Here is a 26,511-nt window from a genome sequence, read left to right as displayed (position 1 = left end):
AAGCAGGACCAGCCCCAACTACCTCATCCCAGCTAGGCTTTGTTGAGCCAGGCCTTAAAAACTGTCAAGGATGGAGAACCCACCACCTCTCTGGGTAACCTGCTCCAGTGCTTTACTACCCTCCTCGTGGGGGAGTTTTTCCTAATATCCAACCTCAACGTCCCTTGCTGCAGCTTGAGCCCATTGCTCCTTCTGTTGTCTGCCCCCACTGAGACCAGCCCAGCTCCATCCTCATTGCAGCCCCCCTGCAGGGAGCTGAAGGCTGCTATCAAATCCCCCTCGGTCTCCTCGTCTGCAGACTCAATCAGCCCAGTTCCCTCGGCCTTTCCACAAGTCCTGTGCCCCAGCCCCGCAACCGTATTCGTTGTCATCTGCCTCTTCCACTCACTCTTCTTCCTTTCTGCTAACAGGGAACCGTTACCTCTTGGAGTGTAACCCCCTGTGGAGGAGGCTGCTGGAGCACTACCGGCAACACGCTTGCTATACTACAGCTCAAGGCATTTACGTCCAGCAGAAATCTGCCCTTCGCCAATGAGACTGGACCCAGCCGGATGAACCAGCCCCTACGTGCGGTGTGAGGCGTGCATAGGGGACAGCACCGTGTCCCAGCAGCTCTCCACTATTCGGGCGTTCAGCGACAAACGGGATTCATCGGGGACTCCAAGACATTTCCCTGTAGGTCGGCCGCTCGCCTTTTAAGCAATTTTAGGGGGTTTTTTTTAAATGAAATGCAATCTTAAATCAAAACTTTGAAGTCTTTGAAACCAAAAAGCTTTGGAAATGGATGTGCGGGGCAGCCGGTTGGATGAGCTCCTCGGTGGAATCCAACCCTCCCTTTTTAGTGAATGCAGGGACACTTTGGGGACCAAACAGATCTTTCCAGTTCAGCAAGAGCTAAAGCATCGCACGCAACAGCTCTACGAGAACGGCCGGGATGTGCCCTACAAGGACCAACGCTTCCGAATCCTACCGCTAGTTTTAAAGCCAACGCCTGATTTTTAAAGCGACCTTATTTTGCCAAGCTGAAAACCAGCTTTGTTTTTTATCTTAAATGAAGGAATAGCAAAAAGTGAACCACAAAACATTCTTGGCCAAACAAAGTGCTATTTGTCCGGCCAAGCCTGAGCTGGATTTCTGAACAGACCCATCAACTCGACCTGTATCAAGTGGACAGTGATATGGAAGACGTCTACAAGACAATGGATGCTGGAAAGATGCTTTTATTTGAGTTTTTACTTGAAACTGTTTCCGCTTGTAAAGAAAACCTGCTTGGACAAACAAGCAAACAAAGAAATCCTGCTTCTAATTTATTAACTTATCTTGGTGAACTTTTGCCTCAGTGGATGGTGCAAGCTTTTAAGAACAGTGTTGGATGTGATATATATATTGTGCTATATATAATTTGTAAGATATACTTTTTTAAAGTAGCCACATTGCTGAATCACTAGCCAAGAAGGGGCTGATGATGACTCCTTGCAAAGCTGCATCCTACTTTAACTTGTCTTTTAATGTCTGTGTAGTGGTGAAACTGTGTGTAGCTCAGTCCTGAGCTTCGTTAGCCTTGAAGCTGCTGGTTCAAGTGTGGTAGCTGGGGGAGGCCGCTTTCTGTCCTCGTCCCAGGTCTGAATGTATGAAGTGCCTGCCTCTGGCTCTCCCCGAGACCAAATACACGGACATGCCTAGAGGTCCCACGGGGAGAGAGCGGGGATGCAGCTGCAGCGCTTCTCTACCAAATGAAGACATGGTGGGACACGAGTCGTCCGGGTTCAGCTACTGATTCACCCGACGTCGGTAGTCTCAGCAGGGATTTGCTCCTGTGTTTGCACTAAAGAAAAAGGCAGCAGGGTTGCCTTCTCAATGTAAGGAATGTGCAATAAGAAGGCGTTGCCTCCGGGACTGTCGCGTGTGACGCTGTTTGGTTTGCGTGCCCTGACTCTTCACGATAAGTTTGACTCGTGTGCAGCTGGGGAAAGATAAAACCTCTGGCTTTATCTGCCTTTCCCCTACTCCTTGTTTTAAATTGCCTCCTTGCTTCTCTGCGTTTGTAGGACAGATTTCCAGGAGGGGAAAGACAGAGAGGGAGACCACCCGTGCTGTCCTGCTGCGGCAGTGTAAAAGCACTTTGTGAATTCAAGTGCCACGGAGGTGTTGAAAGACAAAGGGGACGGGGCGTAAAGGCTTGGGGCAGGCGGCTGCCCCGTACTGATGTGTCTTATCTCAGAGATTTTGAAAGAGGCCTTATTTTGCTACGTCATTAGTGCGGCTCCAAAATAAACTCTGCAGGGCTTGTTTTACAGGTTTCTGAAATGCAGCCACTTCTGGGGGGGGCGGGGGTGCAGAGAGCTGTGAAGGACCCGGGGATCCTGAATTCAAAGTATTTCAGTATGTCACGGCTAGCCCCAGCGCTGGAGTTTTATGTCTAGGAAATTCACCGCAGTCCTTTTAAGCTCGACAGGACTTTTTCCCCTTTCTGTGATACAAGTCAGGAGTATCTCTTGAAATCGTGGAGGTTACCCTTGTGTAAAACTAGTATAATAAGTTGGAGGGGAATCCAGCCCTTTGTGCTGGCGTAGTCTGATACTTCTGAACATTATTTAGCCATTAAATATCTTTGCAGACCAAAAACCAAAATGATATATATATATTTCCATGTGTTTGTATTGAAAAAAACAAAAAACCCCAGTTCTTGCTGCATCTTACAGGATAAAACCTCAAGTGAAGCCCTTCAATTACTTTTACTTTATTTTATAAAGCAATGCTTGGGCGTTTTTGCCAGAAATGTATTTTGGAGATGTGGGTTACAGCTTCTGTTTAGAAAACTGCTTTCCAAGCACCTATAGTACCTGCCATGCTGGTGTTCAGCCTAGGTCCCGGGGCTGTGGAGCAGCCCGTTGTATAGCTGAGCACAAAGCTGCAGTGGCAGAAAGTGGCATTAACCTAACGTTGTGGAGACAGCTGCCCCGTGTGCCATGGATTATAGTCTTGTGTGTGTGGTGGTTTTGGGTGTATAGGATCATCGAAGTTACTTTGCGGGGGGAAATGACTAAAAGTTGTCTGACTTCGTATGGGCAGACAGCTTTTCCTTTGCCACTTATGATGAGAGGGTTTTTACAGAAAACCCTTGACATCGAAGCAAGGTGCGCGTGCCCGTGTTTGCGGGATATCTCAGAAACGCCGGACAGCCCTGTTCAGAGTGCTCAATCACTGCAATAAACCCTTTTTTAATCCACAGAGATGCAATGTCAGGTGTCATGAAATGCATATTAAGGAACTTTTAAATGTAACTAGTTTTGTTTTTTTTTAATCTTGAATGTCTGGAATTTGCGACTTGCAACGGGTTTGGAGCTACGTTTTGGATACAACTATTTTTAAATGTGTTTAATGTTTCTACATCTCAACATTCCCTTTTTTTGATATTTAAGCCATAATTACAGAGATGATTGCATTTGTTAGAAGGAGACAATAAATTTTTATTGACTGTGGGAATACGGTCTGTCTGTGTGAAAGATCTGGAAGAGCGGGGAGCGGACAGGGCTGAACTGGGAAAGAAAGAGGATGCGAGTGTGAAACCTGGAGGAAACTTGTTTTCTAAATGATGATTCCTGGGGGATTTTGCACTTTGCTGGTTTTTAAGTCAAAAAGGATCTCTTTTTCCTGCATCTGCAGAGCGTGCCCTTAGAGAGGGGACGTGGCAGGACACGAGAAGGCCGGTCGTGAGGGCAGAGGTGCAGGGAAGGGACCCGGGGTGGAGACTGGCAGCGGTGCGGGATCGTGGAGACGGGGCTTCACGCGAGCTGAAATGCAGGAAACTGAGACCCTCTTTCTGGAGATGGGGAGAGAAGAAAGGACACGGCGAGCGGGCTGGGGAGATCTTGCCCATGAAAACTGAGGACATGGGACAACTCTCAGTGGTGGGCAGGAAAGACTGGTGCAATGCGGTGATCTTGCACCCATGCACGGTCTGCTTGGCCAATGGCTTCCAGAGGTCCCCGGGCCGGTGTGGAGATGCTCGACTGTGCTGTGCTCCAGTTATTGTCAATCTGGAACAACTTGCATTGGGGCGCTGTTTGAAAGCTGCCACGTGAGGCAGAAGAAGCTGATAGGTTGGTATTTTTTTCAATGTAAAATCTTTAAAAATAAGCTTTTAATTTTCCTATTCAATTCTTATTTTGTTCGGTTTCTTTGAATGGATAAAACTAGAACGTGGGCTAGCCCGTCACTTCGGCCCTCAGGTCTCATGCGCACTGCTCTCCATGGCTTCATCTGGGCTTGTCTTCAATGCGATGGTGTCGCACCACTGGTCGTAGACGAGCATGTACGTCTCTGCTCGCTTAATTGTGAATTTGTACGACCTGTTGGGCAGCAGGTTCCGGATTTCGCACATATTGGACGTGACCGGCATCATCCCACATTGCAACCGCTCCTGGGGGGTTCTGGGCTCCAGCAGTTTAAACCTGAGTTCGTACTGCTCGGGCTGCGTTTGCTGGCTCGTGATAAACCACTTGAGACTCACCCGGTCCTCGTGCGCCACCGATTCCTTTCGATCGAACATCACCGGCATCTGGGTGCTCAGAACCAGCCGAATGTGCGGGATTTTGGTTGCCCCGACGTCCGAGACGAGCCGGTGTTTGACGTGCAGCCGTCCCGGCACGAGCATGGCGAGGAAATTGTCCATCAGCTCCGAGAGGCCGGACAGCCGCTGCTTGATTGCATCCCACCTGGAGAGGAAGGTTACCATGTCATAGGTCTCCAGGAAGCGGAGCAACTCCTCCCGCCCCCGTTCCAGCTGTTCTAGCAGGTCCGTCAAGAGCAGCAGCTGGATTTTGGTTTGGATCGTCCCCACCTTCTTCATCCTCTGGAATCGCCAGGGGTCGATCAGCTGGAACATGGTGGTGGGCAGCATGCGGTAGTTCTGGTCCCCCAGCGCCAGGTGCTTGGGCAGGATCTCGATGTAGTAGGAGCACTTCTTCAGGAGCTCGATTCTCTTGCGGTGGCGTTTCAGCAGGGGGAGGCTCAGGTCGGCCTGCAGGAACTGCCGCACCACGCTCCTCCTCTCCATGTACGTCCTCCACATTTCATGCTCCTGCTCTTCTTTGCTGTAAAAAATGCTCTCCAAGCTGCTCTCGATCTCATTCAGGTAGACATCCATGGGTCCCCAGCTCATCGCTGCTGTGCAGGAAAGCAACCAGAATACAATTTAAGAACCAAAGGCAGTGGAGGCGGCCTATCCCGATGGTGACTGCTCTTCTTTCCCCTTATGGCTACGTGTTATCTTACAAACGAGGAATGAAAAATAGCTCTGCACACCGTGTCCCAGCCAATTCAAGATGGTTCTTGGATAGCAGTGTGGTTTGCAATGCCCTGTCTCATTTAAGTGTCCCAGCCAGTGCTACGTTCCTTGAGAGCCTACACTTCTGTTCGATAGACTCTACCCACCGGACGTTTCCCCTGAGACTGGCACAAATCTCCCTTCTCTTATGATCTTCCCTTTAGTCTAATTTAGGTCCCTTTGTGAACACCGGAAACTTGCTCTCTCCCTTCTTGGTGTTTGTTTTACCTCCCCCTGCTTTCGAGCTGCACCAAGCTGTCCGTATTCACATGGAGCCACAGACCATGAGGGTGGAAGGGAGCTCAGGGGGTCACATCTAGTGCAAGCCCCTGCTCCAAGCAGGACCAGCCCCAACTCCATCATCCCAGCCAGGGCTTTGTCTACCCAGGTCTTTAACACCTCCGAGGATGGAGACTCCACCAGCTCTCTAGGGAGCCTGTTCCAGTGCTTTACTACCCTCCTAGTGAGAGTTTTTCCTAATATCCAACCTCAACTTCCCTTGCTGCAGCCTGAGCCCATTGCTCCTTGTCCTGTATCTGCCCCCACTGAGACCAGTCCAGCTCCATCCTCTTTGCACCCCTGCAGGGAGCTGAAGCTTGCTATCAAATCCCCCTTGGTCTTCTCTTCTCCACATTAAATGAGCCCAGTTCCCAGTTCCCTCTGCTCCGTGACTTTCACCACTGTCCTGACAAGTGTCAGTCTGGCAATGTTTGAAATGGCGAATCGTTCTCCCTTCCTCCAGTTTAGTTCACATTGTCATCATCATCATCATCATCCTGGTTTGTGACAGTCCGCTTGTTTTCGTGGAGGAAAATCCTGTCATTCCCCAAGTGTGTTACTGTCCCTTCCCCACACCTTTGCCCTCGCGACCGGCCTTCTTGTGTCCTGCCACGTCCCCTCTCTAAGGGCACGCTCTGCAGATGCAGGACAAGCCACGGAGAGACAGGATATGCAGAGGGCACGAAACGCAGCAGTGATTCATCTGCCAGAAAAACGAGCGCTGAAGTAGCCCTGCACAGCAATACCTCTGCTCTTTCTCCCTTGTCTCGGCTGTTTGCTACGGCCAAGACGAGCCCTGCCCGGCCAACGCAGCTACGGGAGACCCGGCTTTCTAGGATTTATCAGCAGAGCTGCCAGGCGGCTCTGCGCCACGTCTCCCATCCCCTTCGAGGGCAACCAGCACCTCAAACCGGACTCCAGCTTGAGTTTGGGATGCCAGTTTGAAAACCCGCATTTAGACTGGGGACAACTGGCCGTGCTTTTTCTGGAAAAGAAAGACCTACGGGGCGCTGAGCCGCCCGTCTCAGGCCAGAGCCCCATTTCAGCGCCGGGCCCGCGGGGGTGCCGGCGGCGAGGGGCTTCTCTGCAGAGTCGCCTTCTCGCAAACGCTGCTTGCACGCGCTTGTGCTGCCTCGTGTCTCTCCTGCCGGCCCCTAGTCGGGACAGCCACCTCGTCCCCCGGGCGCTTGGACCCTTTGCAAGACTAGGGCTAACCTTTTGGGCCGCCCTGCTCCTTCCCCAGGCTCCCCAAGAGCAGGCCAGCAGGAGCGCGCCCTTCCCCTGCCACGGCCTGGGCTTTGCCCCAAACACCAGGGAGGGAAAGCCGTGTCTGCCGCAGCCCCCCGTGCCCCTGGGTGCCCCCGGGCCTGCACCGCGGGGCGGGATGCCGGCGGCCGCCGCGCTCCTACCTGCGCCGGGTGCGGGGGCAGCGCTCGGGCATCCCCGCCGTTGTCCGGGCAACCCATTGTTGCGTCATCGCCCCGGGGCTGCAGCCTCTCCCGGCCGGCCGGGCGGCCGCCTGGCTCCGCGCTGCGCTGCGTGTGAGTGCGCGCGTGTGTGTGTGTGTGCGTGTGCGTGTGTGTGTGGGGGGGGGGGGGGGCTCTCTTTTACTAAACCGAGCCCATTTCACGAGCCCCACTACCCTTCTCCGGGGCTCCCACCCCCGGCTTTCCCTGGGGCTGCCAAGCAGGACCATGCCATGTGCCCACTGGTGAGTGCCCTGCAGGGCCCAGACCACGCGCTCCGTCCAGTTTGCGTCCAGTGTCCAGCGCGCCCCGTGGCAATGCAGGACCCCCGGCAGACCAGCACGCCGAGCTGGAGGAGACAGGCCGGGCTCCAACGTTTCTGAGCAGAATTCAGTCCTACCGCCGGGAATCGGTGAGCGAGCGTGGAGAAGACGCAGCCGGCTTCGTCTGGAAAAAGGGCGTCTGGCGCGGGTGTTTCAAAGCCCCCCGGGAGGGGAAGTGCATGGCGAGAGCGCCGAGGACAGAGATGCAGCTGGCCCTGGAGACGGCGAGGAGGACTGAGACAGGATGAGCTGTGGCGGAAGTGACAGCGACAGCGAATGAACAGAGATGGGACCCCAAATCCATCGGGGCTTGGATGAAAGGACTGCGATCGGGGTAGGTGAGGGTGGGGTGCGTGGGGCGCAGAGGAGTGGGTGCATTTATCGTAACGGGAAGTGCGGGTGTCTTAATGCGGTTTTAAGCTGTGTGATGGGACGTTTATGATAGATGTGTGTATATATATATAACTTTCTCTCTCTCTGTCTATATATATAGAAATATATTTTAATCAACAAAAAAAGGAGTGCCCACATCTCTGTTCCTGAGCACTGCAAGGCGCTGAGAGGACCCTCCTTTAAGTTTGATCCTGGCTGCCGCCTCCATCAGCCGCTTGCCGCGGTTCATGCTCCCTCCAGGACGGGAAAGGCCGCAGCTGACGGTAGGTGCGGGGAGGAGGGTTTCACTCGCCTGCCAGCTGCTTGGCCCATTCTCTCCAGAGCCTTGACCATTTATTCTGCAGCCCCATAAAAACACATGGGTGAAGCCCCGATGTGCCACCACGGTGACATGATCCGGAGCAGCAGCTCCTCAGCTTTTGGGCCCAGCCGCCCCCGCTGCGTCTGGGGGCAGTGAAAACCTCGGCTATGCCTGGGGCAGGCAGTCTCATTTTACCGATGGGGACCCTCTGCTGCAATGAGGGGGACGGCTGGGTTTTCGGGGGGTTCAGCTGCTACAGAAGTCCAGGGGCTGATCAGAAGCTGCAAACGTAAAGCACCGTGCCGGGGGATGTAGCAAGAGAGCGGCTGGGGCAGGTCTGGCGTTGGCATTTCTAGCTCCTAGTCTGGCCTTCACCCCCTCTCAGGGTTGCAGAGCAAAGTAACCCTGGAGTACTTTGGTTTTGGGGTGGAATCACAAAGGTCTGCTGGTCCCAAAAGATGAGGAGGTGCTGCTCTGCACCATGTAAGGGAGGCACATGTTTTTATGGGGCTGTAGGATAAATGGTCAAGGCTCTAGAGGGAGCGTGCCAAGCAGTGGGTGGGCACTTGAAACCCTCCTCCCAGCGGGTACTCTGGCCTTTCCCGTCCTGGAGGGAGCATGAATCGAGGCGGCAGCCAGGATCACACTTAAAGGAGGGTCCTCTCAGCACTCATCATCTGCGCACAAATATTGTTGCGTTGCCTCCAGATCCGATCCCGGTGCGTTTCCATCATTCTGCCGGTGTAGGTTGGACGTGCCCGCGTCCGAGTGCTGTCCGAATGCCCCAGCGGCTGCGTGCGCTGACTTCTCTTCCAGGCTCGTGGCGTTTAAGGCATCGGTTCCCTGGCAGCGCTGTCGCTGTGCACCATCCTATTGTGGTAGTGTATGTGGATCTTGGTAGCTCAGGGCTCCTGCATCTCCTGGTGAAAGAGAAGGATGCCCCTTCCTCCGACTCCAGGCACCAACACGGGTCATTTACTCCCAGGCCTATGCAGCCTCTTCCATCCAAGTGTCCCCAGCACCCCTGAGCCAGCCTCTCTTGGCCCCAGCGAGCTAGCAAATCTTAAGGAGTGGCTTGATGCCTACCTGGCTGGGGTCATTTGAGCCCAGTTTTCTTCCTGCCCAGGCAGGGGGTCGGACTTGAAGATCATTTTCTATGGAAGCACCTAGGAGTTTTGTTAGCAGGCTTTTTAAGTCAAACAGATCCTTCTTAAGGACCATCCCTCCCCGGCGTGAGCGTGGGGCAGAACGGACACTGCTCGATCACAGGGGCAGGATTGCCTTTCTCTGTGATGGGATTTGAGTATCTGGCCCGTGGAGGGATCTGCCTGGCCCGACGCTCGTTGGGGTTTTATCATAGATAAGAGGCCTGCACTCCTTGCATGTGGGAAGCTGATAGCAATTGCTGCAGCTTTTCTTCAGCAAACCCAGCAGGTGCCCTCGCTTCTGAAGCAGTTCTCAGATCCCCTGTGGATAAATCGCTGGGCCGGAGCTCAGAAATAACACTGCCTTTTGAGCTCTCCCGGTGCAGCGCGGCTGAGCTCTCTTAATTGAATGGGCATCGGGGTCCACAGCACCGGGCCCGCACCTCTGCACAAGAAGCGTTTGAGCAGCACTGGAAGAGGAGATCTGTCATTTTAAGAAGTCGATGCATCTTTCTGAGGCAGCTTGAGCCGAGCATTTCATTTCACAGCCGCCGAGAGATGAACGACACCGCTGCCAGCTGCAATCCAGCCGGGCTCTCTCAGGACAAGAAATATGGGCCAAAGGGAATCGAGTCCTCTCCCATCCGCGGTGGGCGCTGATGAAGATGTGTGCGTCCTGTGACAGATGTGCAGGGAGCGAGGACAAGGACGTATTCATTGCATGTGCCCGGGGCTCTTCGTTAGCTGCAGGTGCTGGTTATTGGAGTCGCCCTTTTCCCCAGGCCTTCACAGGCTCTTAGCACATCTTTAAGGTCCCGTGTTTAAAGGGGGCCGAGTGCTGGAGCCTGGGTGTCCCGTGTGGATGAGGACCCAAGTGAAACGACCCTCTTAGTGGTCGATTGGCACGCACCACACCACACCACGCGCTCTAGCATGCTGCATTGCATTTGAGCCTCCGGCCAGGAGAGCCCTTGAAGCGGGGAGCCGCACGTGGCTGCAGACCACAGCAAGGCGAGGGCACGGGAAGAGCTGGCCGAGCGCAAGGTTGGAGAGTGCCACAGCTGGCGAAGGAGCCGGGGCGAGCTCCTGCCCCCTTGCAAGTCACCGGGACTGGTGCCGAGGGTTACAGCAAGGCCAGGATTTCATCGCTGCTGCTTTCTGTTCTCATCCGGAGGAGGGTAGGTCCGAGCTGGGGCAGGAAAAACTTGCCCGGAGCTTGCTGCCCTTCCCACAGCGCCCACCAGCCTCAGCCACTCTCTGCGGTCGCAAGGAGCAATATTTATTCACCCCAGATTGAAAGAAAGCAGGGGTCCCCTAAAAACGCACCCCCGACCCCACGCAGCTTTGGCCAGGTAAAACGGTAGACTTACTGATGATCTCAGCTTCTGAGTCAGGCCTGCTGTAACTGCTGACTTGGGAGGCACCGGCCATCAATTTAGCCAGGAGACTTTACAAGACTCTGTGAATTAATATGAATATAAATTTATCTGAAGCAATCAAACACGGCCTATTTCTTTCTTCCCTCCCTATCATCAGCTCCGATATCTCCGTAGGGGCCGACAGCTGTTGTCCGCAGCGTTAGTCATTCTGCACCGTCCTCGGGCCCACGCCGTCAAAATACAGAACTTGTTAAGTCCTGTCTTCGGGATCAAAATATAAGGAGCCAATTGATTTCTCCCCCTCTCCTCATTAGTGAGATCTGACACTTAATATACCATGTATTTCCACTCTCCAGGAGTAAGCAAAAACGCGCAGAGATTGCCCGTCGATGCAGGCTGGGGAGCGGGGATTCATCTTTATGGAGAATCGATATCTGGAACAGAGAAATTGGCAGAACCCAAATTAAAAGTCGCCGGCAATTTCTGTCCTCGTAGATCACGTCTCTCGCGTTTATGAAACAGTGATTTACAGCAAAATAAAAGATTGCGAGGGAGGGGAGGATCGGAGGAGAATTAGCTGAAGGCATCTGGTTGCCTCTTGAAGCGGCGGGGTGGCTGGGTTGGCTTTGGAGGGGGCCGAGGAGACTTTTGGCCCCAAGGTGCCCTGCTCACAACATGCTGCCAGCAGTTCTGGGATCCCATCCCCTCGGTGCACGCGACACTGCTGGCCTGCAAAATTGCACCCTACTTGGCAGGGGGCCGAGGGGCTGGGACCGTGGGGGAATTCCCTCAGGAGCGTTGGGTTTGGCTGGATTCCCGGATTCCCTCTTGTTGCAAGGGCCGTGGTCCTCGCAGGTTTTCTTTGCTCCCATCTTGCAAAGCTGCCTCGCCTGTAGCTTCAGGCATGACCAGCCAGGCTTTGCCCGTGGGAGTGTGGGTTCGAGGAGTCTCCCTGGGAAGAAGCAGGGTTTGTCCTTCCCTAACCCCTGAGTGGGGAAGGACCGGCCCCTGCAAAGCTGCAGTGAGATGCATGCACCCTCAGCTGGGCTGGGTTGGGTTGGGCCAGGACGGGGTTAATGGCTCGTCCCAGAGACACCAATTTACCCCAACACCCAACACCTGGGCAGGCTGGAGCTGGGCAGCTGCAGGATCCAAGGGCAGGGAGGGGAGCAGAGGAGGCGGCTGCATGGCCCTGGAGCTGGTTTTGCTGGGAGGTGTTTGTCCAGCTGGCGAAGAGCTGCTTGGCACATAGCAAGGCATGGGGACTGCTGCCGGTCCGGTCCCTCGGGGACCAGGATCACCCATCGGGGACTCCCAGGTAAGGGACATGCTGCCTCGAGGATGAGCTGCTTGAGCCCTGGCTGCTGGGACGGGCTGCATCCCGGTGGGGCTGAAGCGGGGTCCCCCCCGGACACTGATACCGGCTCAGCCCAGGGGCTGCAATCGCTCTCCACACTCATTCATTTGCTGGGTGTAAGGAAAAGGCCCTTCCTTGACCATGCTGAGCGGCTGCGGGGAAGTGCTAGACCATTTCCGGTGGAGGATGCCACTTTATCGGTGCCAAAACTGTTCCTGGAGAGTGTCTGTTGAGATGGAAACTCTTGCGTGTAAAATGGCCAGGAGCTGAGTGGTGAAGATCCTCTGGTTGGAGAAGCAGGACTTGTCTATGCCCCGGAGACTTTGATTAAGCACAGACTTTAAATGAGCGCCGTTGGGTGTGGGAACCCGTCTGCCGGTGGCCTGCAGAGCTCGGCGTGGGCTGTTTCCCTGCTGAGGAGGTCCGGGCTCCCTGCACCAGGCGGTGTGGGCACCCTGCCTGATGCAGAGCATGGATCTTGGCTGTGGGTCTCCCAGGTCTCACGTGAGGGTCTTCATGGGGTTCGTGGCACATGCATGTCTGTGTCTGGCTGGTTTTGTGGGATACAAGAGCTCAGGTCCAGTTTGCAAAGCCGGGATGTTCTTTGCAGCCCCAGGAGGCTGTTTTCCAGGCAGCCTGAACAGCCGGTCCCTCCACCCCAGGTGAGGGCACTTGCTGCCAGCTTGCTGGTGCTGGCAGGCCTCTGTGTGTCCTCCCTGTACGACATGCCCGCTCCCTTCAGGGGTGTGAGGCAGAGATGCTCGGAGATTTTGAGGGCTTGTCTGGGTGGCTTGCAGGCCAATACCCCCCAGACAAAGTGCTGCTGCTGGGATTGGAGCGAACGTCCCTGTGATTTACTGGCTTGTTCTCATGCTCATCCCTCAAGGCTGGCATTTTAATTTACAGCAGCAATGCACTGGATAAATCCGCCCAAACTGCTACAGTCCCATGGAGGAGAATGAATGGCGCCGTGCCCAGCCCAGGATGAGCCGTGCAGTCCCCGGCTGCCTGGCCCGGCTCTGCCTTGGACAAGGCTGGGTGCGAAGTCCCCCCGCTCCCGGGCTATCTGCAGTCGCTGCGAGGGGCAGTTGTTCCTGCTCATGCCTCCGGGGCTGCAACCCCGAGCAGGGGGCAGCGAGCGAGGCTTAGTGATGGGGGCAGCTTGGGTTGGGGCCTTGCAGCTCTTCTGGGCTGATCCCAAAAGGCTCAGGCATGTGCAGAAACCGGGCTCGAGTTGTTAAATTCAGATCCGGATCCAACCTTGGGTTCCCAGTGGCCTGATACTGGGAGATGTTGGGACCTGGGCGCTGCATGGAGGGTGCCAGGGTGGAGTTTGTGTGGGCTGCTCCTGCCCAGTGGTGCACAGGCTCGCTCTGTTTTCTTCCTGCCTCCTTTCCCCGCGAGCACGAAGAAATCTGTCCGGCTTGTGCTGTGCAGCGATGGGCTCGAGCCCGCAGGACCTGGTGTCACGCAGCCGTCCTGGCGCAGGGAGCTTTGTCCCATCACGGGAGAGCCGGGTGCGGGTGGGGAGGGCAGTGTTAGTGTCTCTAGGCGCTGGCGGGCTTCACTGCCCACCTGTGGGATGCATGTCTTGGAGATTGCCCTGTGACTAGGAGGCTGGTGGCATCGGCGCAACCCCCCCGGCATGCAGAGCCCTGCCTGTGCCCGGCTACTGCCCTGGGGCTCTGTGCTGCAGGCAGCTGGCAGCGAGATGCTGCACGGCGCTGGGGGGAGCTTCCTCCTGGCAATCCCATGGTAACAGCGCTCTCCCCCGCTCCGGGGACCAGGCAGCTGAACTCATCCTGTGTCAGCTCCTCCCGGGGGAGGCGCGGGCCTAGCAGTGCTAAGTGCTTCGGAGGCGGATGCAATTCTGCAGAACAAGATTCCCTTGTACCCCTCTCTCTCTCTCTCTCTTTCTTTTCTTTTTCTGTTTTGCATCTTCGAGTTCGGGGCTGGAAACTTGCTTAAAGAGCTTGTCCCTGGCAGGGGAGTGAGGGTTTCGTCCCCGTTTGCACCCTCCCCACCCGCCGGCGTTTCTGCTCCTCGGTGCTTCGCTGTTCATCCTGCCAGGAAATGATCTGGAGCCGAGAAGCGCCTTTGCCCCTGGACCAGCGTCTGTGTGCGGCGGGGCCTGGGAGACGATGGCGAAGCGAGGGTGGTGGGTGTCGGGTGGGGACGTGCGTGTCTCCCTCCCTGTCTCCAGCCCTGGGTCACGGCAGGCCTCGTCCCAGGCTCCCTGGCAGGATGGGTTGCTGCCCGTGCAGGCTGGAGCGCTGCGTTTCTCAGGCCCCGCTGCTGCCTTTTGCAGCCCAGAGAGCCTGGTCTGAGTCATCTGCTGAGCAGGGGCGCGTGGGCTCGCTGCTGCCGCAGCCTGTCCACCCTCTGCCTGCGACAAGCCCGGCAGGGGGGAAAGCACGGCTGCTTCGCGGCAGGGAGTCGAGACGAGGCGGATGCCCCGCTCCATCACGGACCTCGCTCTCATCCCACCTGGGTGCCCTGTGGCGCGGGCAGTGCCAAGGACCGAGGAACCAGGCACTGCTCTGGGGGCGAAAGGATTGTATTTGAGGCCCTGCAACCTCCTGCTTCAGCACGACCAGGAGCAACTCGGTGCACGGCCTTAACATGCAAAGCCTCGGCTCTGCGGAGGGAAGGCTCTTGCTTCTCGTGCAGCAGAAGCGCGGGGGTCGCCCTGCAGATTCCCATCCGGGGGGACGCTGGGATGGTGCAGCCTCCGCCGGTGCCCCCGATGCCCAGAGGGCAGCGCCCTGTGAGACGGTCTCTAGTAATTCACTTGCAGTGTTTTGCCCGTGCCTTTGGTCTCGTTGCCCTCTTCCAGCCGCCGCCTGCTCCCACCCTCCAGCACAGGGCCCTGAGCGGCAGGCGGGAGGAGCGGGCGCGTGGGCTGGCGCAGCAGCTCTTTGCATGCGAGATGGAAGGTCTCGGGGGAGCAAATCTGGAGTGAAGCATCTCTGACACCGAGCGCTCGCACTAATGATCTTAAAAGCTTGTCAGCTCCCTGCCGCTCGGGGTGGGCACCTGCTCTCGCCCGCGCCGGGGGCGGGGGGAAATGCTGGCAGCGTTACATAAAAAGCTGCCCCGGAGAGCTTTCTCCAGGCTCCTGCTGGGGCCATCTCCACGGGACTGGAATTGCAGTTCACAATCCAACCCCTACTTTGGGGACCCTTCGCGGCTCCGTGTCCCCTTTGCGCTAGAGGCTTGTGGCTCAGTCCAAGCACCGGGAAGCAAGATTATGCGGCCCCTTGAGCCGCTGGGTCCTTAACATTTTAGATCTGTTGTTCCTCAAGGGAACTGACTGCACACTGGTGGAGGCATCCCAGGAAGTGCCAACTTACATTGGCACAAGAGATCTTCATCCAACGTGGCCCCCCCTTGGTTCGTACCTCCCCATATACTTCTGTCGCATGCCCATGGTGTCGAAAGGCCTCGAGCGGCACAAATTTCCACCCAGCCCGTGAGCTCTCCCTCTGAAACGATGCCGTGGCAGGACCCCGGGTTCTTGGGATTCCTCCCAAATGAAATGCGCCTTGCAGCAAAAGCCAGAGGGGAAAATGCAGGGTCCCAGCCTGGTTTTGGAGCAGAAACGATCTGAGATGCGTCTCTGAAGGGATACACGGTGACCTTAGGCAGACACGGTTCTCGGGATAAATCCAATCTCTTTTATTCGACCAACTCAAATAGTTGGAAAAGTTCTTCTTTGCAAGCTGGTGATCTTCGCACGCTGCCAGGGTGAAACCCCTCCCAAAGGCCAGTGCCATTCGATGCAGGCAGACAAGGTTGTTTGAGTCAATCTGATATCTTTTATTGGACCAACTACAGCATGCCTTAGATGTGGCACCTGGGGGGCTCTGCTTTCATCTCTGCTCTCAGCCGCTTGCTTAATGCTTTAGCCGTTCACATCACCAGCTGAGGGCAGCACCGGCACGGCTTACGGTCCTCTGGGTGCAGCCCGGGCTAGCCTGCTTTGCAGGTTTTCTGGGGAAGTTGCTGTTCTTTCCCAATGGCCGCTCTGGGGAAAAACAAACGGGGGGGGAGACTTGTCCAGCACGGGGGGGTGAATAGCCACCAGATGGGACGAGGTGGTGACGAGAGCTTGACTCCTAACGGGCACCAGGACATTGCATCCTGCTAGTGGGGAGTGCTTAGAAAAGGGGGCTGAGCTCTGCACGGCCGCCCCGACTTGTTGTGGCAGCTCGTGTAAAAGGTGCCCCCCTCCCTCGAGCTTCCACCTGCTGCTTCAACCAGCCTCCCCATTAAATGCACTACAAACAGGCAACGCACGTTGAAGAAACGCTGTTCCTGGAGACAAAAGGATGCAAAGATTAGACCTCGTGGGGCCACGCTGTCAGGCACGGCCTCTGCACCACGACTGTCGTGGATGTTATCTGTAGCAAGGGCTGGCAGCCTCTTGTTGGGGTGTGTTTGCATCCCAACGCTACCCCAGGACAAGGGCTCGTTGTCAGCTTTGGTGGCCCAACTGTCCCCAAAAACTCGGAGTGATCCAGTGAGAGAGAAGTGATCGGTGCCGACTGAGCGGATGCTTTCACGACGCGCCCGCCGTCCCGGTCTGTAGCATCCGAGGAGTTGCAAAAGAAAGATGGCAATGGCTCGTGCGAGTGAATCCCTTTGCAGTCCCTGAAAAGGCACCTGGAAGCCTGGCAGCTCCGTGCTGGGGATGCCTGAATTTCTCACGCCGGGTGCCAGAGGGGCCTGGGCGTCCGAGGACCTTCTGCTAGCAGTGCCTCCATTTGTGCCGTGCAAGGGGGTCTCTTCTCTCCTTCTTCTCAGGGGACTCGTGCTCCTGGCCCCCAGGCTGGGGGGACCCTCCAGCTCACCTGAGGCTTTTCAAAGGTTGGAGTTTGCACAAGCAGTGCAGGGGACCGACCCCTGGGCCCATGCGGGGAGGGTACTCAGGGAGGGCAGGACCGAGAGCTCCTCTTTTTGCAGAACAACCCCTCGGGGAAGAAGGCTGATGCGTGGGGAGGAGGGGGCCAGCGTGGGGGAAGGGGTGGCGAGGCTCTTGTCAGTGTGCACCCCTGCTCGGCCCGTTCCTGGAGGGAGCCAGGCAGAGAGGGACGCTCCGGGGAAGTTTCTGTCTCGTCTGGTTGTGCTTTGGGCAAACAGATGAAACGAGCCCAGCTCCGTGTCGGCAGGATCCAATGCAACGTGGAGTAAGGTGCAGGGGGGAGCGTGGCTGCCTGGCCCGGCCTGGGGACTCCACGAGCCATTAGGGCGACGCTAATGGAGGGTTGCGTCGGGGCTGGCACCTGCAGGCAGGAGCCGAGACGTCCCCAGAGCTGCCGCTGAGCAGAGACGGGAGCAGCTGCGGGAAGGAGCCGGCACGAGCCGTTTGCTAATGGCACGAGAGCAGCCTCCATGTCGGGGGCTGACCCCCTTCTCGGCATCGGGCCCCCACGGAGCAAAGATGCCCCTAAGACGCCGCACGCGGGAGCGGGGAGGGAGCCTGGCCTGGGCCGCACGCTCTCGCCCGGTGCTGGGGGTTGGCTTCTTGCATTTGTAGGTCGTGGGCAACCTAGGCTCCCCCTGCGCCGGCCCTGGGCCAGGAGGCCCTGCCAGGGCGTCGTCTTGCGGGTGCTGGGAGAGCCACGCACAGGCTCCTCCGTCCCTGCTTGTGACCCGTGGCATGGGGCAGCCTGGCACGTCGCGCCGGGGACAGATCCAGCTTCTGCTGCCTGTCACTCTGCACTGCAGGGACGGAGGGGGCCCGGCACTCGTCTCCAAAGCAGCCCAGGCTTTTCAGGCACTTCTTTGACCTTTCCCTTTCCAGCCACGTGCCCGCGGCCTGCCGTGTGGTTGCGGCGGGAGACGCCGTCTCTGCGCAGCTACAGAGATGTCTGGGCAGGGAGGAAGGCTTGGTTCCCTTGGGCGTTTCCAGCGGCGCTTGGCTGTAATTCCTTCCGATGGCTCCGCGCCGCGTGATGCAGGGGAACATCAGGTGCAGCGAGCACCGCCGGCCCCGTCCTGGGAGAGGATGCTCTCCGGAGACCTTCCTCCTAGCAGTCAGCCCGGTCAGAAAGCCAGCGGGGAATAATGCAAGGCAGGGCAGGGCTGGCAGGTGGGCGCTGAGGGATTGATCACCAGGTGAAGGCGGGGGATGTGAACGTGGCCTAGGGGAGCGGATTTGGGCTCGAGATACCAGTGCCGTGGCAGACACATGGCTGGAAATGGAGCTCGGGGAGAGGGGGGTGGCTTGCTCGGCCCTTTGCTTCGAGACGGTCGGCGAGGGTGGTGGGTCACTGGGATGTCGCTGCGTGGCACAAGACTGGCTGAGAACCGGGGTGCAACCGGGAAAGGCAGCTGCAGCTGTGCGGTAGCCGGGCTTGGCAGGCAGAGCTCAGGATGCGAAGCGTGGACCTCCCTTGGGCAGTCCAGGGCCACGAGCTTGCCAAGACCCTCCTCCAAGAGAAGTGACGTTCCAGGGTTCGACGTCCTTGGGGAGATGCCCGTGTCCCTCCCCAGTGACCCCATCTCTCCCCACCCCACCACCTGGCCGAGCTAGTGGTCAGCTGCGGTGGGGAGACGGGGAGGTCATCCCGCGCGGGCTGCCAGGTGTTGGGGAGGAACGGATCCGGGGAGCTGTCGGTGCACGTCTCCTCCCCAGGGGCTGAGCCGTGCCTGCCCCGGCCGGGCTGACTCCTGCCCCATGAGCCCTGCTCCGCTCGGCTCCGCTCCCGTCCGGGCCTTGTCTCTCTCCGCAGCGTGCCGGAGCTGACAAGCCCCATTCAGGCTTAGTTGGGCTGAATGAATCCGTTTGGGATCGCTGTCGGAAGCGATTACCGGGCACAATGGTGACGGGGGGAGTCTCTGGCTGGGGCCGTTTCGACGGCGGGACTCGCCGCGCAGCACGTTCGAAGCCAGCCCGATTGCTCAGGCCTTGCACCGGGTTACATAATGCGGGAGAGCTGCCAGTGCCGGCTGCCCACCACGCAAGCACCGGGGACTGCGTCGCCCCCTCGCCAAGGAGGCTGCGGGAGCCGAGCCGGGCCTGGCTGCAGTGCTGGGCACCCTCCCCACCCCTGCTCGCTTGAGAGTCGGGGTTAAACACCATCAGAGTCTCCCTGCCGTGTCCTGACTTCATGGGGGAGCAGGGGAGGGCGCTCTGGCCTGGCTCTGGGATAGGTTTCCCCAGGGAGTGGACATGGATGGGGCTCGGGACCCAGGTCCCCCTCCCAGCTCCGTGTGACCGTGGCCGAGTCGCAGTCCATGCTTAGCTGTCACTTCTTGGTCTGCTTAAGCAGAAGGCCCTGGGAGCCGGGATGGACTCGGTCGCTGTGCACGGAGCTGTGCCATTTTGGTCTGAGACCAGTTTTGCTCATCTCCTCTGGAGCTCCCTGCTGAGCCTGGAGGCAGCGGGATAGCTGCGGCATATCAGTCCTGCTATGTAGCGGTGCTCTGAAGTGGCAGCCACGAGCTCCGTGGGATGAGCCAGAATCGTGGCTCTGGGGTGCCGATCCCAGCTTCACCCCGACTAGTGGTGTGAGCGTGGCTGTGCAAGGATCACCCCAGCGCCCTGGAGCCCAGCACGCAGCTTGGGGCCGCCCCAGCCGAACGGTGGGAAGCAGCCCTGGGCCTCGTGGCACTGGTGTGCTGCACGGAGCCATTGTGGTTTGGTGCTTGCCGTGAATAGAGGGACCGTGAAGGGACTGGTTGAGGGTCGGCAGGTCTCTGGGAGCTCTGGGAAGTTTGAGGAAACTTTCCATGCCTGCACTGCAAGCTCTGAGGCTTGCCCTGGGAGCAACACTGAGCGCGCCAGGAAAATTGCTGCAGGTTGTCGTGGCCTGGAGCCCTAGGTCTCAGGACTGGAGCACCTCGGCTTCCCGGAGCCACGGGGCCAGCTCCAGCCCTGGATGTGTCTGAAGCCGCTGCAGGGGAAGGCGGTGGCTCCGCGCCCCATGCCATCCATCTCTCCGGGCACGTCTCTGGCTGGGAGGGTAATGCTGCTAAGTTCTTTCTGGTGGCTGGGATGGGAGGAGCGATTGGAGAGGGGATCGCATCTGGTGCTGTGGTTTTATTTTGCGGTCCATACAGCAGCGTGCGCGGCCTGGTTTGGAAGGGACAGAGAAGCGCTGACTCTGCAGCATGACAACACCTGTGCCTATGCTCTCGGAGCCCCCGGCTCCGGGCCTGCCAGACCTCGCCTCCTCCATGGAGGAGGCAGCACCAAGAGCGCTCTCCCAGTAGCAGGGGGGCGTGCACGCGGCAGGAGACCGGGGCTGTCGGCTCCTTGTAGGGAAGGGGGTCTTGGGGTCTCTCTCTGGGACCCAGAGCTTGTGCCAGGACTCCCTGCTGCTTGTGACACCTTGAAGCCCCTGGCACAGGCGTGTCTGCCTGGGATTGAGGCCCAAGGCTAAATTAGGGCCCTTGACACCAGCCCTGGTGCTTCCTGGAGCCTCGTGTTGCAGCACAGAGTAAATGTAACCCTCTCCTGGGGTGGAGGGGGAGGCTGTGGCCCCAGGAGGCCACTCCGCAGTAGCCCAGTAACTAGCCCCAGGGGCCTTCCCGCTGCTGGAGCGGGGAGCAGGAGGAGACAGGCACCGCTGGGGTGTTCCCTGGAGCTGGGGCAGGTCGTTAACTCTTAACTCATTAACAGAGTAGGTGCAGCTGGAAAATGCAAAGCCCGCATTAAGCCGTCCAGCTTGGTCTGGGCTGGTTGAACCAGCCTGTTCCCTCCCAGCTCATCGGCTGCTAAGTGTGACCCAGAGCCACCACCGGACCCTGCAGGAGGGGTGCAGGCAGCTGCAGGGCAAGGGTGATGTCCAGCCTCCACCACCAGCTGTGGGGAGAGCCCTTCGCAGGCTCTCTGAGCCATTCCCGGAGACCCTACGCCAAAGGCAAGCCAGGTTCCCCAACTCCTGCGCAGGGCAGAAACCAGCTGTGGGGGACGGGGGGTGTCAGGCAGCCAAGGCTCCAGGTGAAGACCGGGGGCCCTGATCCGTGTGTGCTGAAAGCAGTGATGATGGTGCTGGTGGTGCTAATGCATGGGGTGCAGAAATGGAGCCTTGATCCTGCTTTCTCCCTCTGTCCCTCCCATTCAAAACGCGCCTGGGCCTATCCTGCCTTCTCGAGGCAGGGTACCAAGGAGGTGCTGTGGTCCCATCAGACTCCTTGACCATGCCTGTGCTGGGACAGTGGAAACCCAGTGGTCCTGACCCACTCCCCAGCCCCTGCGATTCTTCAACAGCAGCCACGGGTCTGGGCCTGTGGTTCCAAGGACTCCCTTCCCCTACCAAGGTGTCGGCTGGAAGGCTGCAAACAAAGGCACAAAACTCGCATGTCAAATCCTGTATGGCTTTTCCACCCCATCCAATAGCTTTATTCACACAAACGTCTCTTAATTTACAAAGCCTCTGCCATTCATACACATCAGGGGATCCACAGTGTTCAAAGAACTTAAATACGACGTCTCATACCAACCCAAGTAAACCAAGTACAAAAAATATTGATATAAAGTTGTTCACACGTAGGTCCTAGATTACCAGCTTCTGTGCAAAAAAAGAAAAAAAATACAGATTTCTTTACTAGCGTCATGAGTTTGGAGTCTGGGTTTAAGCCTCCTGCTTTTAGCCAGTTGGGCAGAGATGTGCTTCAATCTCCAACCAGGAGTCCTACCCCCCTCGGGGAGCCAGACCTTGGGGGTAAAAGCATTTGGACAAGCTGCAGGAAAAGGGTTTGTCCCCTGGCAGCTAGAAGCTGCTTCCTATGGCACTTCCCTTGGCAAGTGAATGCCTCTAGTGAGGGTGAGATGCTGTTGGACACACGTGTCCGCGTGCAGTGAGAGTCCTCGGTAAGTGGCTGCGTTTTAGAAGAGCCGGCAGGCTGGCTTTTCACGCCGTCATTGGGCCTGTATGATGGGGCTGGGCGACCCACCTACTTAACAGGCAGGCACGGCACCGATTTGCATAGGAAATGACTAGCCGCGGAGCGGAGAGAACAAAACGGCCTGTGCAGTTGCTAGGAACTACGGCCAGATGTTCCAGCAGTAGTCAGGGCTCGCGCTAGAGCAGGAATGGATGCATCTGAATGCCAAGGAACTGGCTTTGTTCAGCTACACAAGCCAGTGTTGCCAAGCGTCGGAACAAACACAGGGGCGAGCTCCAAGACGCGGCAGCCGCACCAAGCCGTAGACCTGCGTGGCTTGAATAAAAGGACCAGTGTTTGCTCGAACGCGACGCCAAGATGCAGCGTGCGGCTGGAGAGGAGGGCCGGGCAGGAGGACCCTGGGCAGCGCTGCCTAGCGCGGCCTCTGGGGAGGTAGGAGAGAAAGGGGGCAAGTCTGAAAGGTGCTTACCCCGGTCCAGAGCAGCGTGGCAATGAATGGAGAGTGGGGGCCTCAACGGCGGTGCAGGGTATGAACTGGCTGGACTGTTTCCCCAGAGGAAGCTTTGGCAGTGCATGTGGAGGGGGGAATGAGACCCAGCAGCAGCCTGTTTCCCCCCCTCTATCGCCTTAAACCGCGTCCTGGCTCCAGCCCGCTGTGCCTGCATCGTGTGACTGGGCAGGCTTAAACCCAGACTAGATACTGCACACAGAGGAGAAGAGTCACAACGTGCACCGGGGGGAGAGTTCACAACGATGGGGAAAGTATTATTGCTCCAGAAAGACTCGGGGAGCCTCCTGATATGTCAAGGAGCTGGATCCTGAGGAGTAGAGGAAGACCGTGGGGGACGACTGCCGCTCTGTCGCTAGCACCGCTGGGCCTCGGACGCAGTGGCAGGGGGTGAAGGGGGACAGCTAGGTTGGGCTCGCCAGAGAGGGTCATCTCTATCCTCCCCTCCTTGAGGCATCTCTGGCTGTGGTACCCCGGCGCAGTACCAGCGCACTCTTCGGGTCTCCTGAAGTTTGGGTCGTCCCCCCCACGCCGCCATTGTAAACAGGAGGTTCGGAAGTAAACAATGAATACAATCACGCCTATCACGAGACGGAGCTACACCAGGTCGGGAAAAAGCCTAGCTCTCAAGCGCAAGCCCCCAAGGCAGCAGGCTTTCCTCGCAGGAGCCCCTGCCCTCCCATCCCTGGCTAGGCTTAGGGCTCACGGAAACAAAACTGGTCCCATTGGTGCTGGGGGTTTGAAGCTTCAATGTGGCCCGCTGGAAACTGGGAGAGCCCCTTCCATGAACCTGGGCAGCAGAGAGCAGTGTCCTGAGCCCCAGGCTTGACTCCTTTTCCCAGAAGCTGGAAATTCCCCAGCTCCAAACCCCAATGCCAACAACTTAGACTTGGGTGAGAAGTTCAGCCAGCAGTGGTGAGACAGAGGAGCTAGACAGACACATGTTGTCATGCAAGAGGAAAGAGCTGTGCCTCCCTGGAAGGCTCTGCACGCACCGCAACGCTCGCTCCATGGTTGGGCCGTTCCTCACCAGATATTGCTCCTCTTCAAGGAGTTTAGGCAGGGCCCTATGGACCCAGATGTGAGCCACCATGACCTGCAAGTGGTGGGCAGCTTCCGTAGGATCATGGTAGGCAGAGAGCCATTGGCAGCAAAGCCACGGCAAGAAGGAAATGGAAGGGGAGATGCTTTGAAATTTTAACCAGGGAACCACCCTACTTATTCCAAGGTTTGAGCTCTTCTCTAAATCCTGTAAGGCACTATGGTCGACCTTGCTAACATCAACCTGTTTCAAGACATCTATGATACAAAAGCCAAGGTGGAGATGTGTGGTTTGAAGGCGGTTTGGGATCGCAGTGGGGCTGAGCAGGTGGCTGCTGGATGGCTTTGGCCTGCAGTGCATTTGGGTAAGGGCGCCAATGTGACTTCTTCTATCAGCTGTATGTGGCCGACTTGCCAAAAAGGATGCTGAAGATCCCATCCCCTCGCACATGTGGACAAGGACTACCTACCCCTGGAGAGGGTAAGCAAGTTGAGCAGAAAGTTCTGCAAGATGCGTGAGCTAAAGCAGCTCTCCTGCTTGGAGCTACCCTCTTCAGTACTTGAATATCCATCTCGGGGCTCCTTCTGCCAGGGAAGGCCAGTGTGACCATAACTGGTACGAGGAGGCCCAGCAATGGTTCTAGTACTTGCAGCCTTTACCGTACTGTGCTGCCAAGTGGAGGGAAGATGACCCAGAGATTAGGGCACTGCCCTAGGAACTGAGGTACTCTGGTTCAATACCTGCTCCACTACAGATTGCCTGGATATTCCTGCTCAAATGGAGGGATCCTTCGGTACTGGGAAGGGCAGAAGTCCACCCTTTAACTTCATCTGCGAGAAGCTTCTTAGATGTTGCTACGTGAGCTGGAGATCAGCAAACTCGACCAGCAAAACTGAACCAAAGCTAGAAAGGCCTGACAGTCCTCTGTGGCTGAGGCAGACCTGCCAATACTACGTCTACTCAACCAAACCCAAACTTCATAGCCATAATTAACCATCCAGGAAAAAAGATAATGTGTCCAAGGTCTGGCTGTGGCTGCCCACTGGAGTATCTGTGGGAGTGGGTGAAAGAGGAGCAGAGAGAGCGGGGCCTTTTTCCTGGCTTTGCAATGCGTTGGTCGCTAGATCCGAGTGAGATGTTCACAAGACAAGATGTTGGATCATGCAGGGAAAAGCACAAAAGCTACCGCTCCATGCTACAGCTCTGCTATTCTCCAACGACATCCAGGAAAGCGCCAGATACATTTTCTACCATCGTTGGGTTCTACCTGCTCTGACCGAGGTAAAAACCCTAGAGGCCATCTCTGACCTCGCTACAGCCCTCGTGGCTTCTACGGAATGGGACAGAATAGCGAGCAGGCAAAGGGGCAGCAACAGGTGGACAAGAGTTACAAGGGAGGGACAAAGACAACAATGAAGCCCCCAGCTCCCCCCCAAAAAACAATGGGTATATTGCTGTAAAGCTCTGGTCTGTGGGATGAGAAATCAGCAGGGACCTCTTCTAACTGGGAACCGATTCACGACGAGTGTGGAATACTTCAGGCAGAGAGGCCTGGTTGGAATAACGTGACCGGTGTCTCCTGGACCAGCACCTGGCATTTGATACGGTGGGAAGACGTTCAGGTTCAAAAGAGGTTTTAACCGCAGGGCTAAAAAGGATGCTTCGCACTGTACTTGTGGAGAGTAAAGCGAAGGACTGATTGAGACCGTGGAATAGGTCAGCCCCAGGAGGTCAGGGAAGCTCAAGTCAGCAAAGAAATGAAGTTTTAACAGACTAATCATGTGCCAACCTCCTTATCTCGGCCTTCCGCCGCAGAGAAACTTTACCAACAGGGCCAGGCTTGAACAATAGTGTTGTCTTTGCTCCCTAAAGCTGTTTTTACCATTTGCTGAATAATGGTTTTATGCAGGAGACTGGAAACTGTACAATAAATAACAAGCTGTAAGAAGGCTGCCCCCAGTAACTTCAAGTTATTTGTTCTTTTCTGCCTTTGTTTCTGTCCTCCTCCCTAAAGTTCAGTTTGTCACCTGAAAACTTAACCCAGTGACTCCCCATGTGCCCGTTACAGGAACGGGCATGGCTGCCTAGTGCTACGGGGGAAGAACTTCTGAAGGGAACAAGGATCTTTCACTACAGTCTTGCCCAGTCAACCTCCTTTCGTGTCTCGTTTGGCTACTGCGCTCTACTGTCGGGTGTTTCACAGGGTGGGCAGCGCCCACCTGGAAAGGAGCCATTGGACTGGAAACCAAGACTTCGTTTGCAACGCAGACTTTCAAAGACCTCTCAGTCTTTTGTCTACCACCACCAAATTACAGAGCCAATCTAGTGATCCTCTTCCCCCAGCCGCCACCCCCCTCAAGGTAATGAATGTTAATGTTTAAAAACCAAACTCGTGCACATCCTGATTTGGTTCTGGTACTTGCCAGCAGCAGCGATTGCCTTGCTACGCTTCCAATCCTGATCTGCGTGTGGAAACGCGTCTTCGCTAGAAACACCTTTTGAATTCTGGCTGAATAACAAGGGGGAGCTGAGGGCAGGAGGGAGAGAAGTATACTCTTCCTGACTTTCTCCAACAGTCTTGTGACTGAGTGGGTTGCATAGCTTCACTCTTCCCAAGTCTCACGCAGCCAAAAAAAGAAAGAAAACCAAACCCCAAAAAACCAAAAGCTGACTGCTGCAGGGATCCGGCTGTAGAGCGATCTTCTGTTTAGTTTGTGTCCCTTATCCTTTGCTTCCCTCTGTGCATGTAAATCATGGAGACTGTAGGTCCCTGGTAAATAAACCTGGAAAGAAAGAAAAGCAATAAAGATCAGGTACTGCCATTGTCTCGTTCCAGGAACGGTTTTTTGGGGGGGGGGGGGGGGGATGTGTGCATGTGTGTGTCTTGTTCCAGGCACCAGAGCTGGGGTGTGTGCACGTGCATGTGTGTGTTGGGGAGGGAGGACAGAGACTAGGGATGTAATGTAGTGCCCTGAAAACCCTTGTATTGGTTGCCCAGAGCGCCTGTCTGCTGCATCACTCCTTTCCCCATGTTCCCCCACGTTACACTTCCAACGCCAGTAGTAGCCAATATCTGACGTGGAGAGAGAGACAGCGTAATATAGCACACAGGCAGGAACTGAATAGTCCAC

At 56.7% G+C, this 26,511-nt stretch overlaps 3 protein-coding genes and 1 long non-coding RNA gene across 4 annotated transcripts in view; 2 read left to right on the top strand and 2 right to left on the bottom strand.

Annotated features, from left to right (window-relative positions):
- HELZ2 (helicase with zinc finger 2) overlaps positions 1-3,486 on the top strand; it is a 28,136-nt gene extending 24,650 nt beyond the window's left edge. The window contains exon 20 of the mRNA XM_019495245.2: positions 411-3,486. Within this exon, the coding sequence (XP_019350790.1) occupies positions 411-535 (125 nt within the window). The 3' untranslated portion in view covers positions 536-3,486. The remainder of the gene's footprint in view (positions 1-410) is intronic.
- Positions 3,478-7,027, bottom strand: FNDC11 (fibronectin type III domain containing 11). Its single transcript, XM_059713159.1, has 2 exons — positions 6,824-7,027; positions 3,478-5,169 (listed from the first exon to the last, which is right to left on the bottom strand). The coding sequence occupies exon 2, from the start codon at positions 5,162-5,164 to the stop codon at positions 4,229-4,231; it is 936 nt and encodes a 311-aa protein (XP_059569142.1). The 5' UTR covers positions 5,165-5,169; positions 6,824-7,027; the 3' UTR covers positions 3,478-4,228.
- A 4,726-nt stretch (positions 7,028-11,753) lies between these two features.
- The window catches only part of LOC132243417 (uncharacterized), a 26,962-nt gene continuing 12,204 nt past the window's right edge, over positions 11,754-26,511 (top strand). The window contains exon 1 of the long non-coding RNA XR_009454988.1: positions 11,754-11,933. This is a non-coding gene — a long non-coding RNA (uncharacterized LOC132243417). The remainder of the gene's footprint in view (positions 11,934-26,511) is intronic.
- Positions 21,286-26,511, bottom strand: part of STK35 (serine/threonine kinase 35) — a 22,332-nt gene continuing 17,106 nt past the window's right edge. The window contains exon 3 of the mRNA XM_059713158.1: positions 21,286-26,163. The gene's annotated coding sequence lies outside the window, so the exon portion shown is untranslated. The remainder of the gene's footprint in view (positions 26,164-26,511) is intronic.

Source organism: Alligator mississippiensis, chromosome 9 (assembly GCF_030867095.1).
Source record: "Alligator mississippiensis isolate rAllMis1 chromosome 9, rAllMis1, whole genome shotgun sequence".
Taxonomy (NCBI): domain Eukaryota; kingdom Metazoa; phylum Chordata; order Crocodylia; family Alligatoridae; genus Alligator; species Alligator mississippiensis.
This window is presented reverse-complemented; position numbering and strand designations above follow the sequence as displayed.

Excerpts from the sequence above, each read along its gene's own strand:
- FNDC11 (XM_059713159.1), bottom strand. The coding sequence starts at position 5,164 with ATGAGCTGGGGACCCATGGATGTCTACCTGAATGAGATCGAGAGCAGC.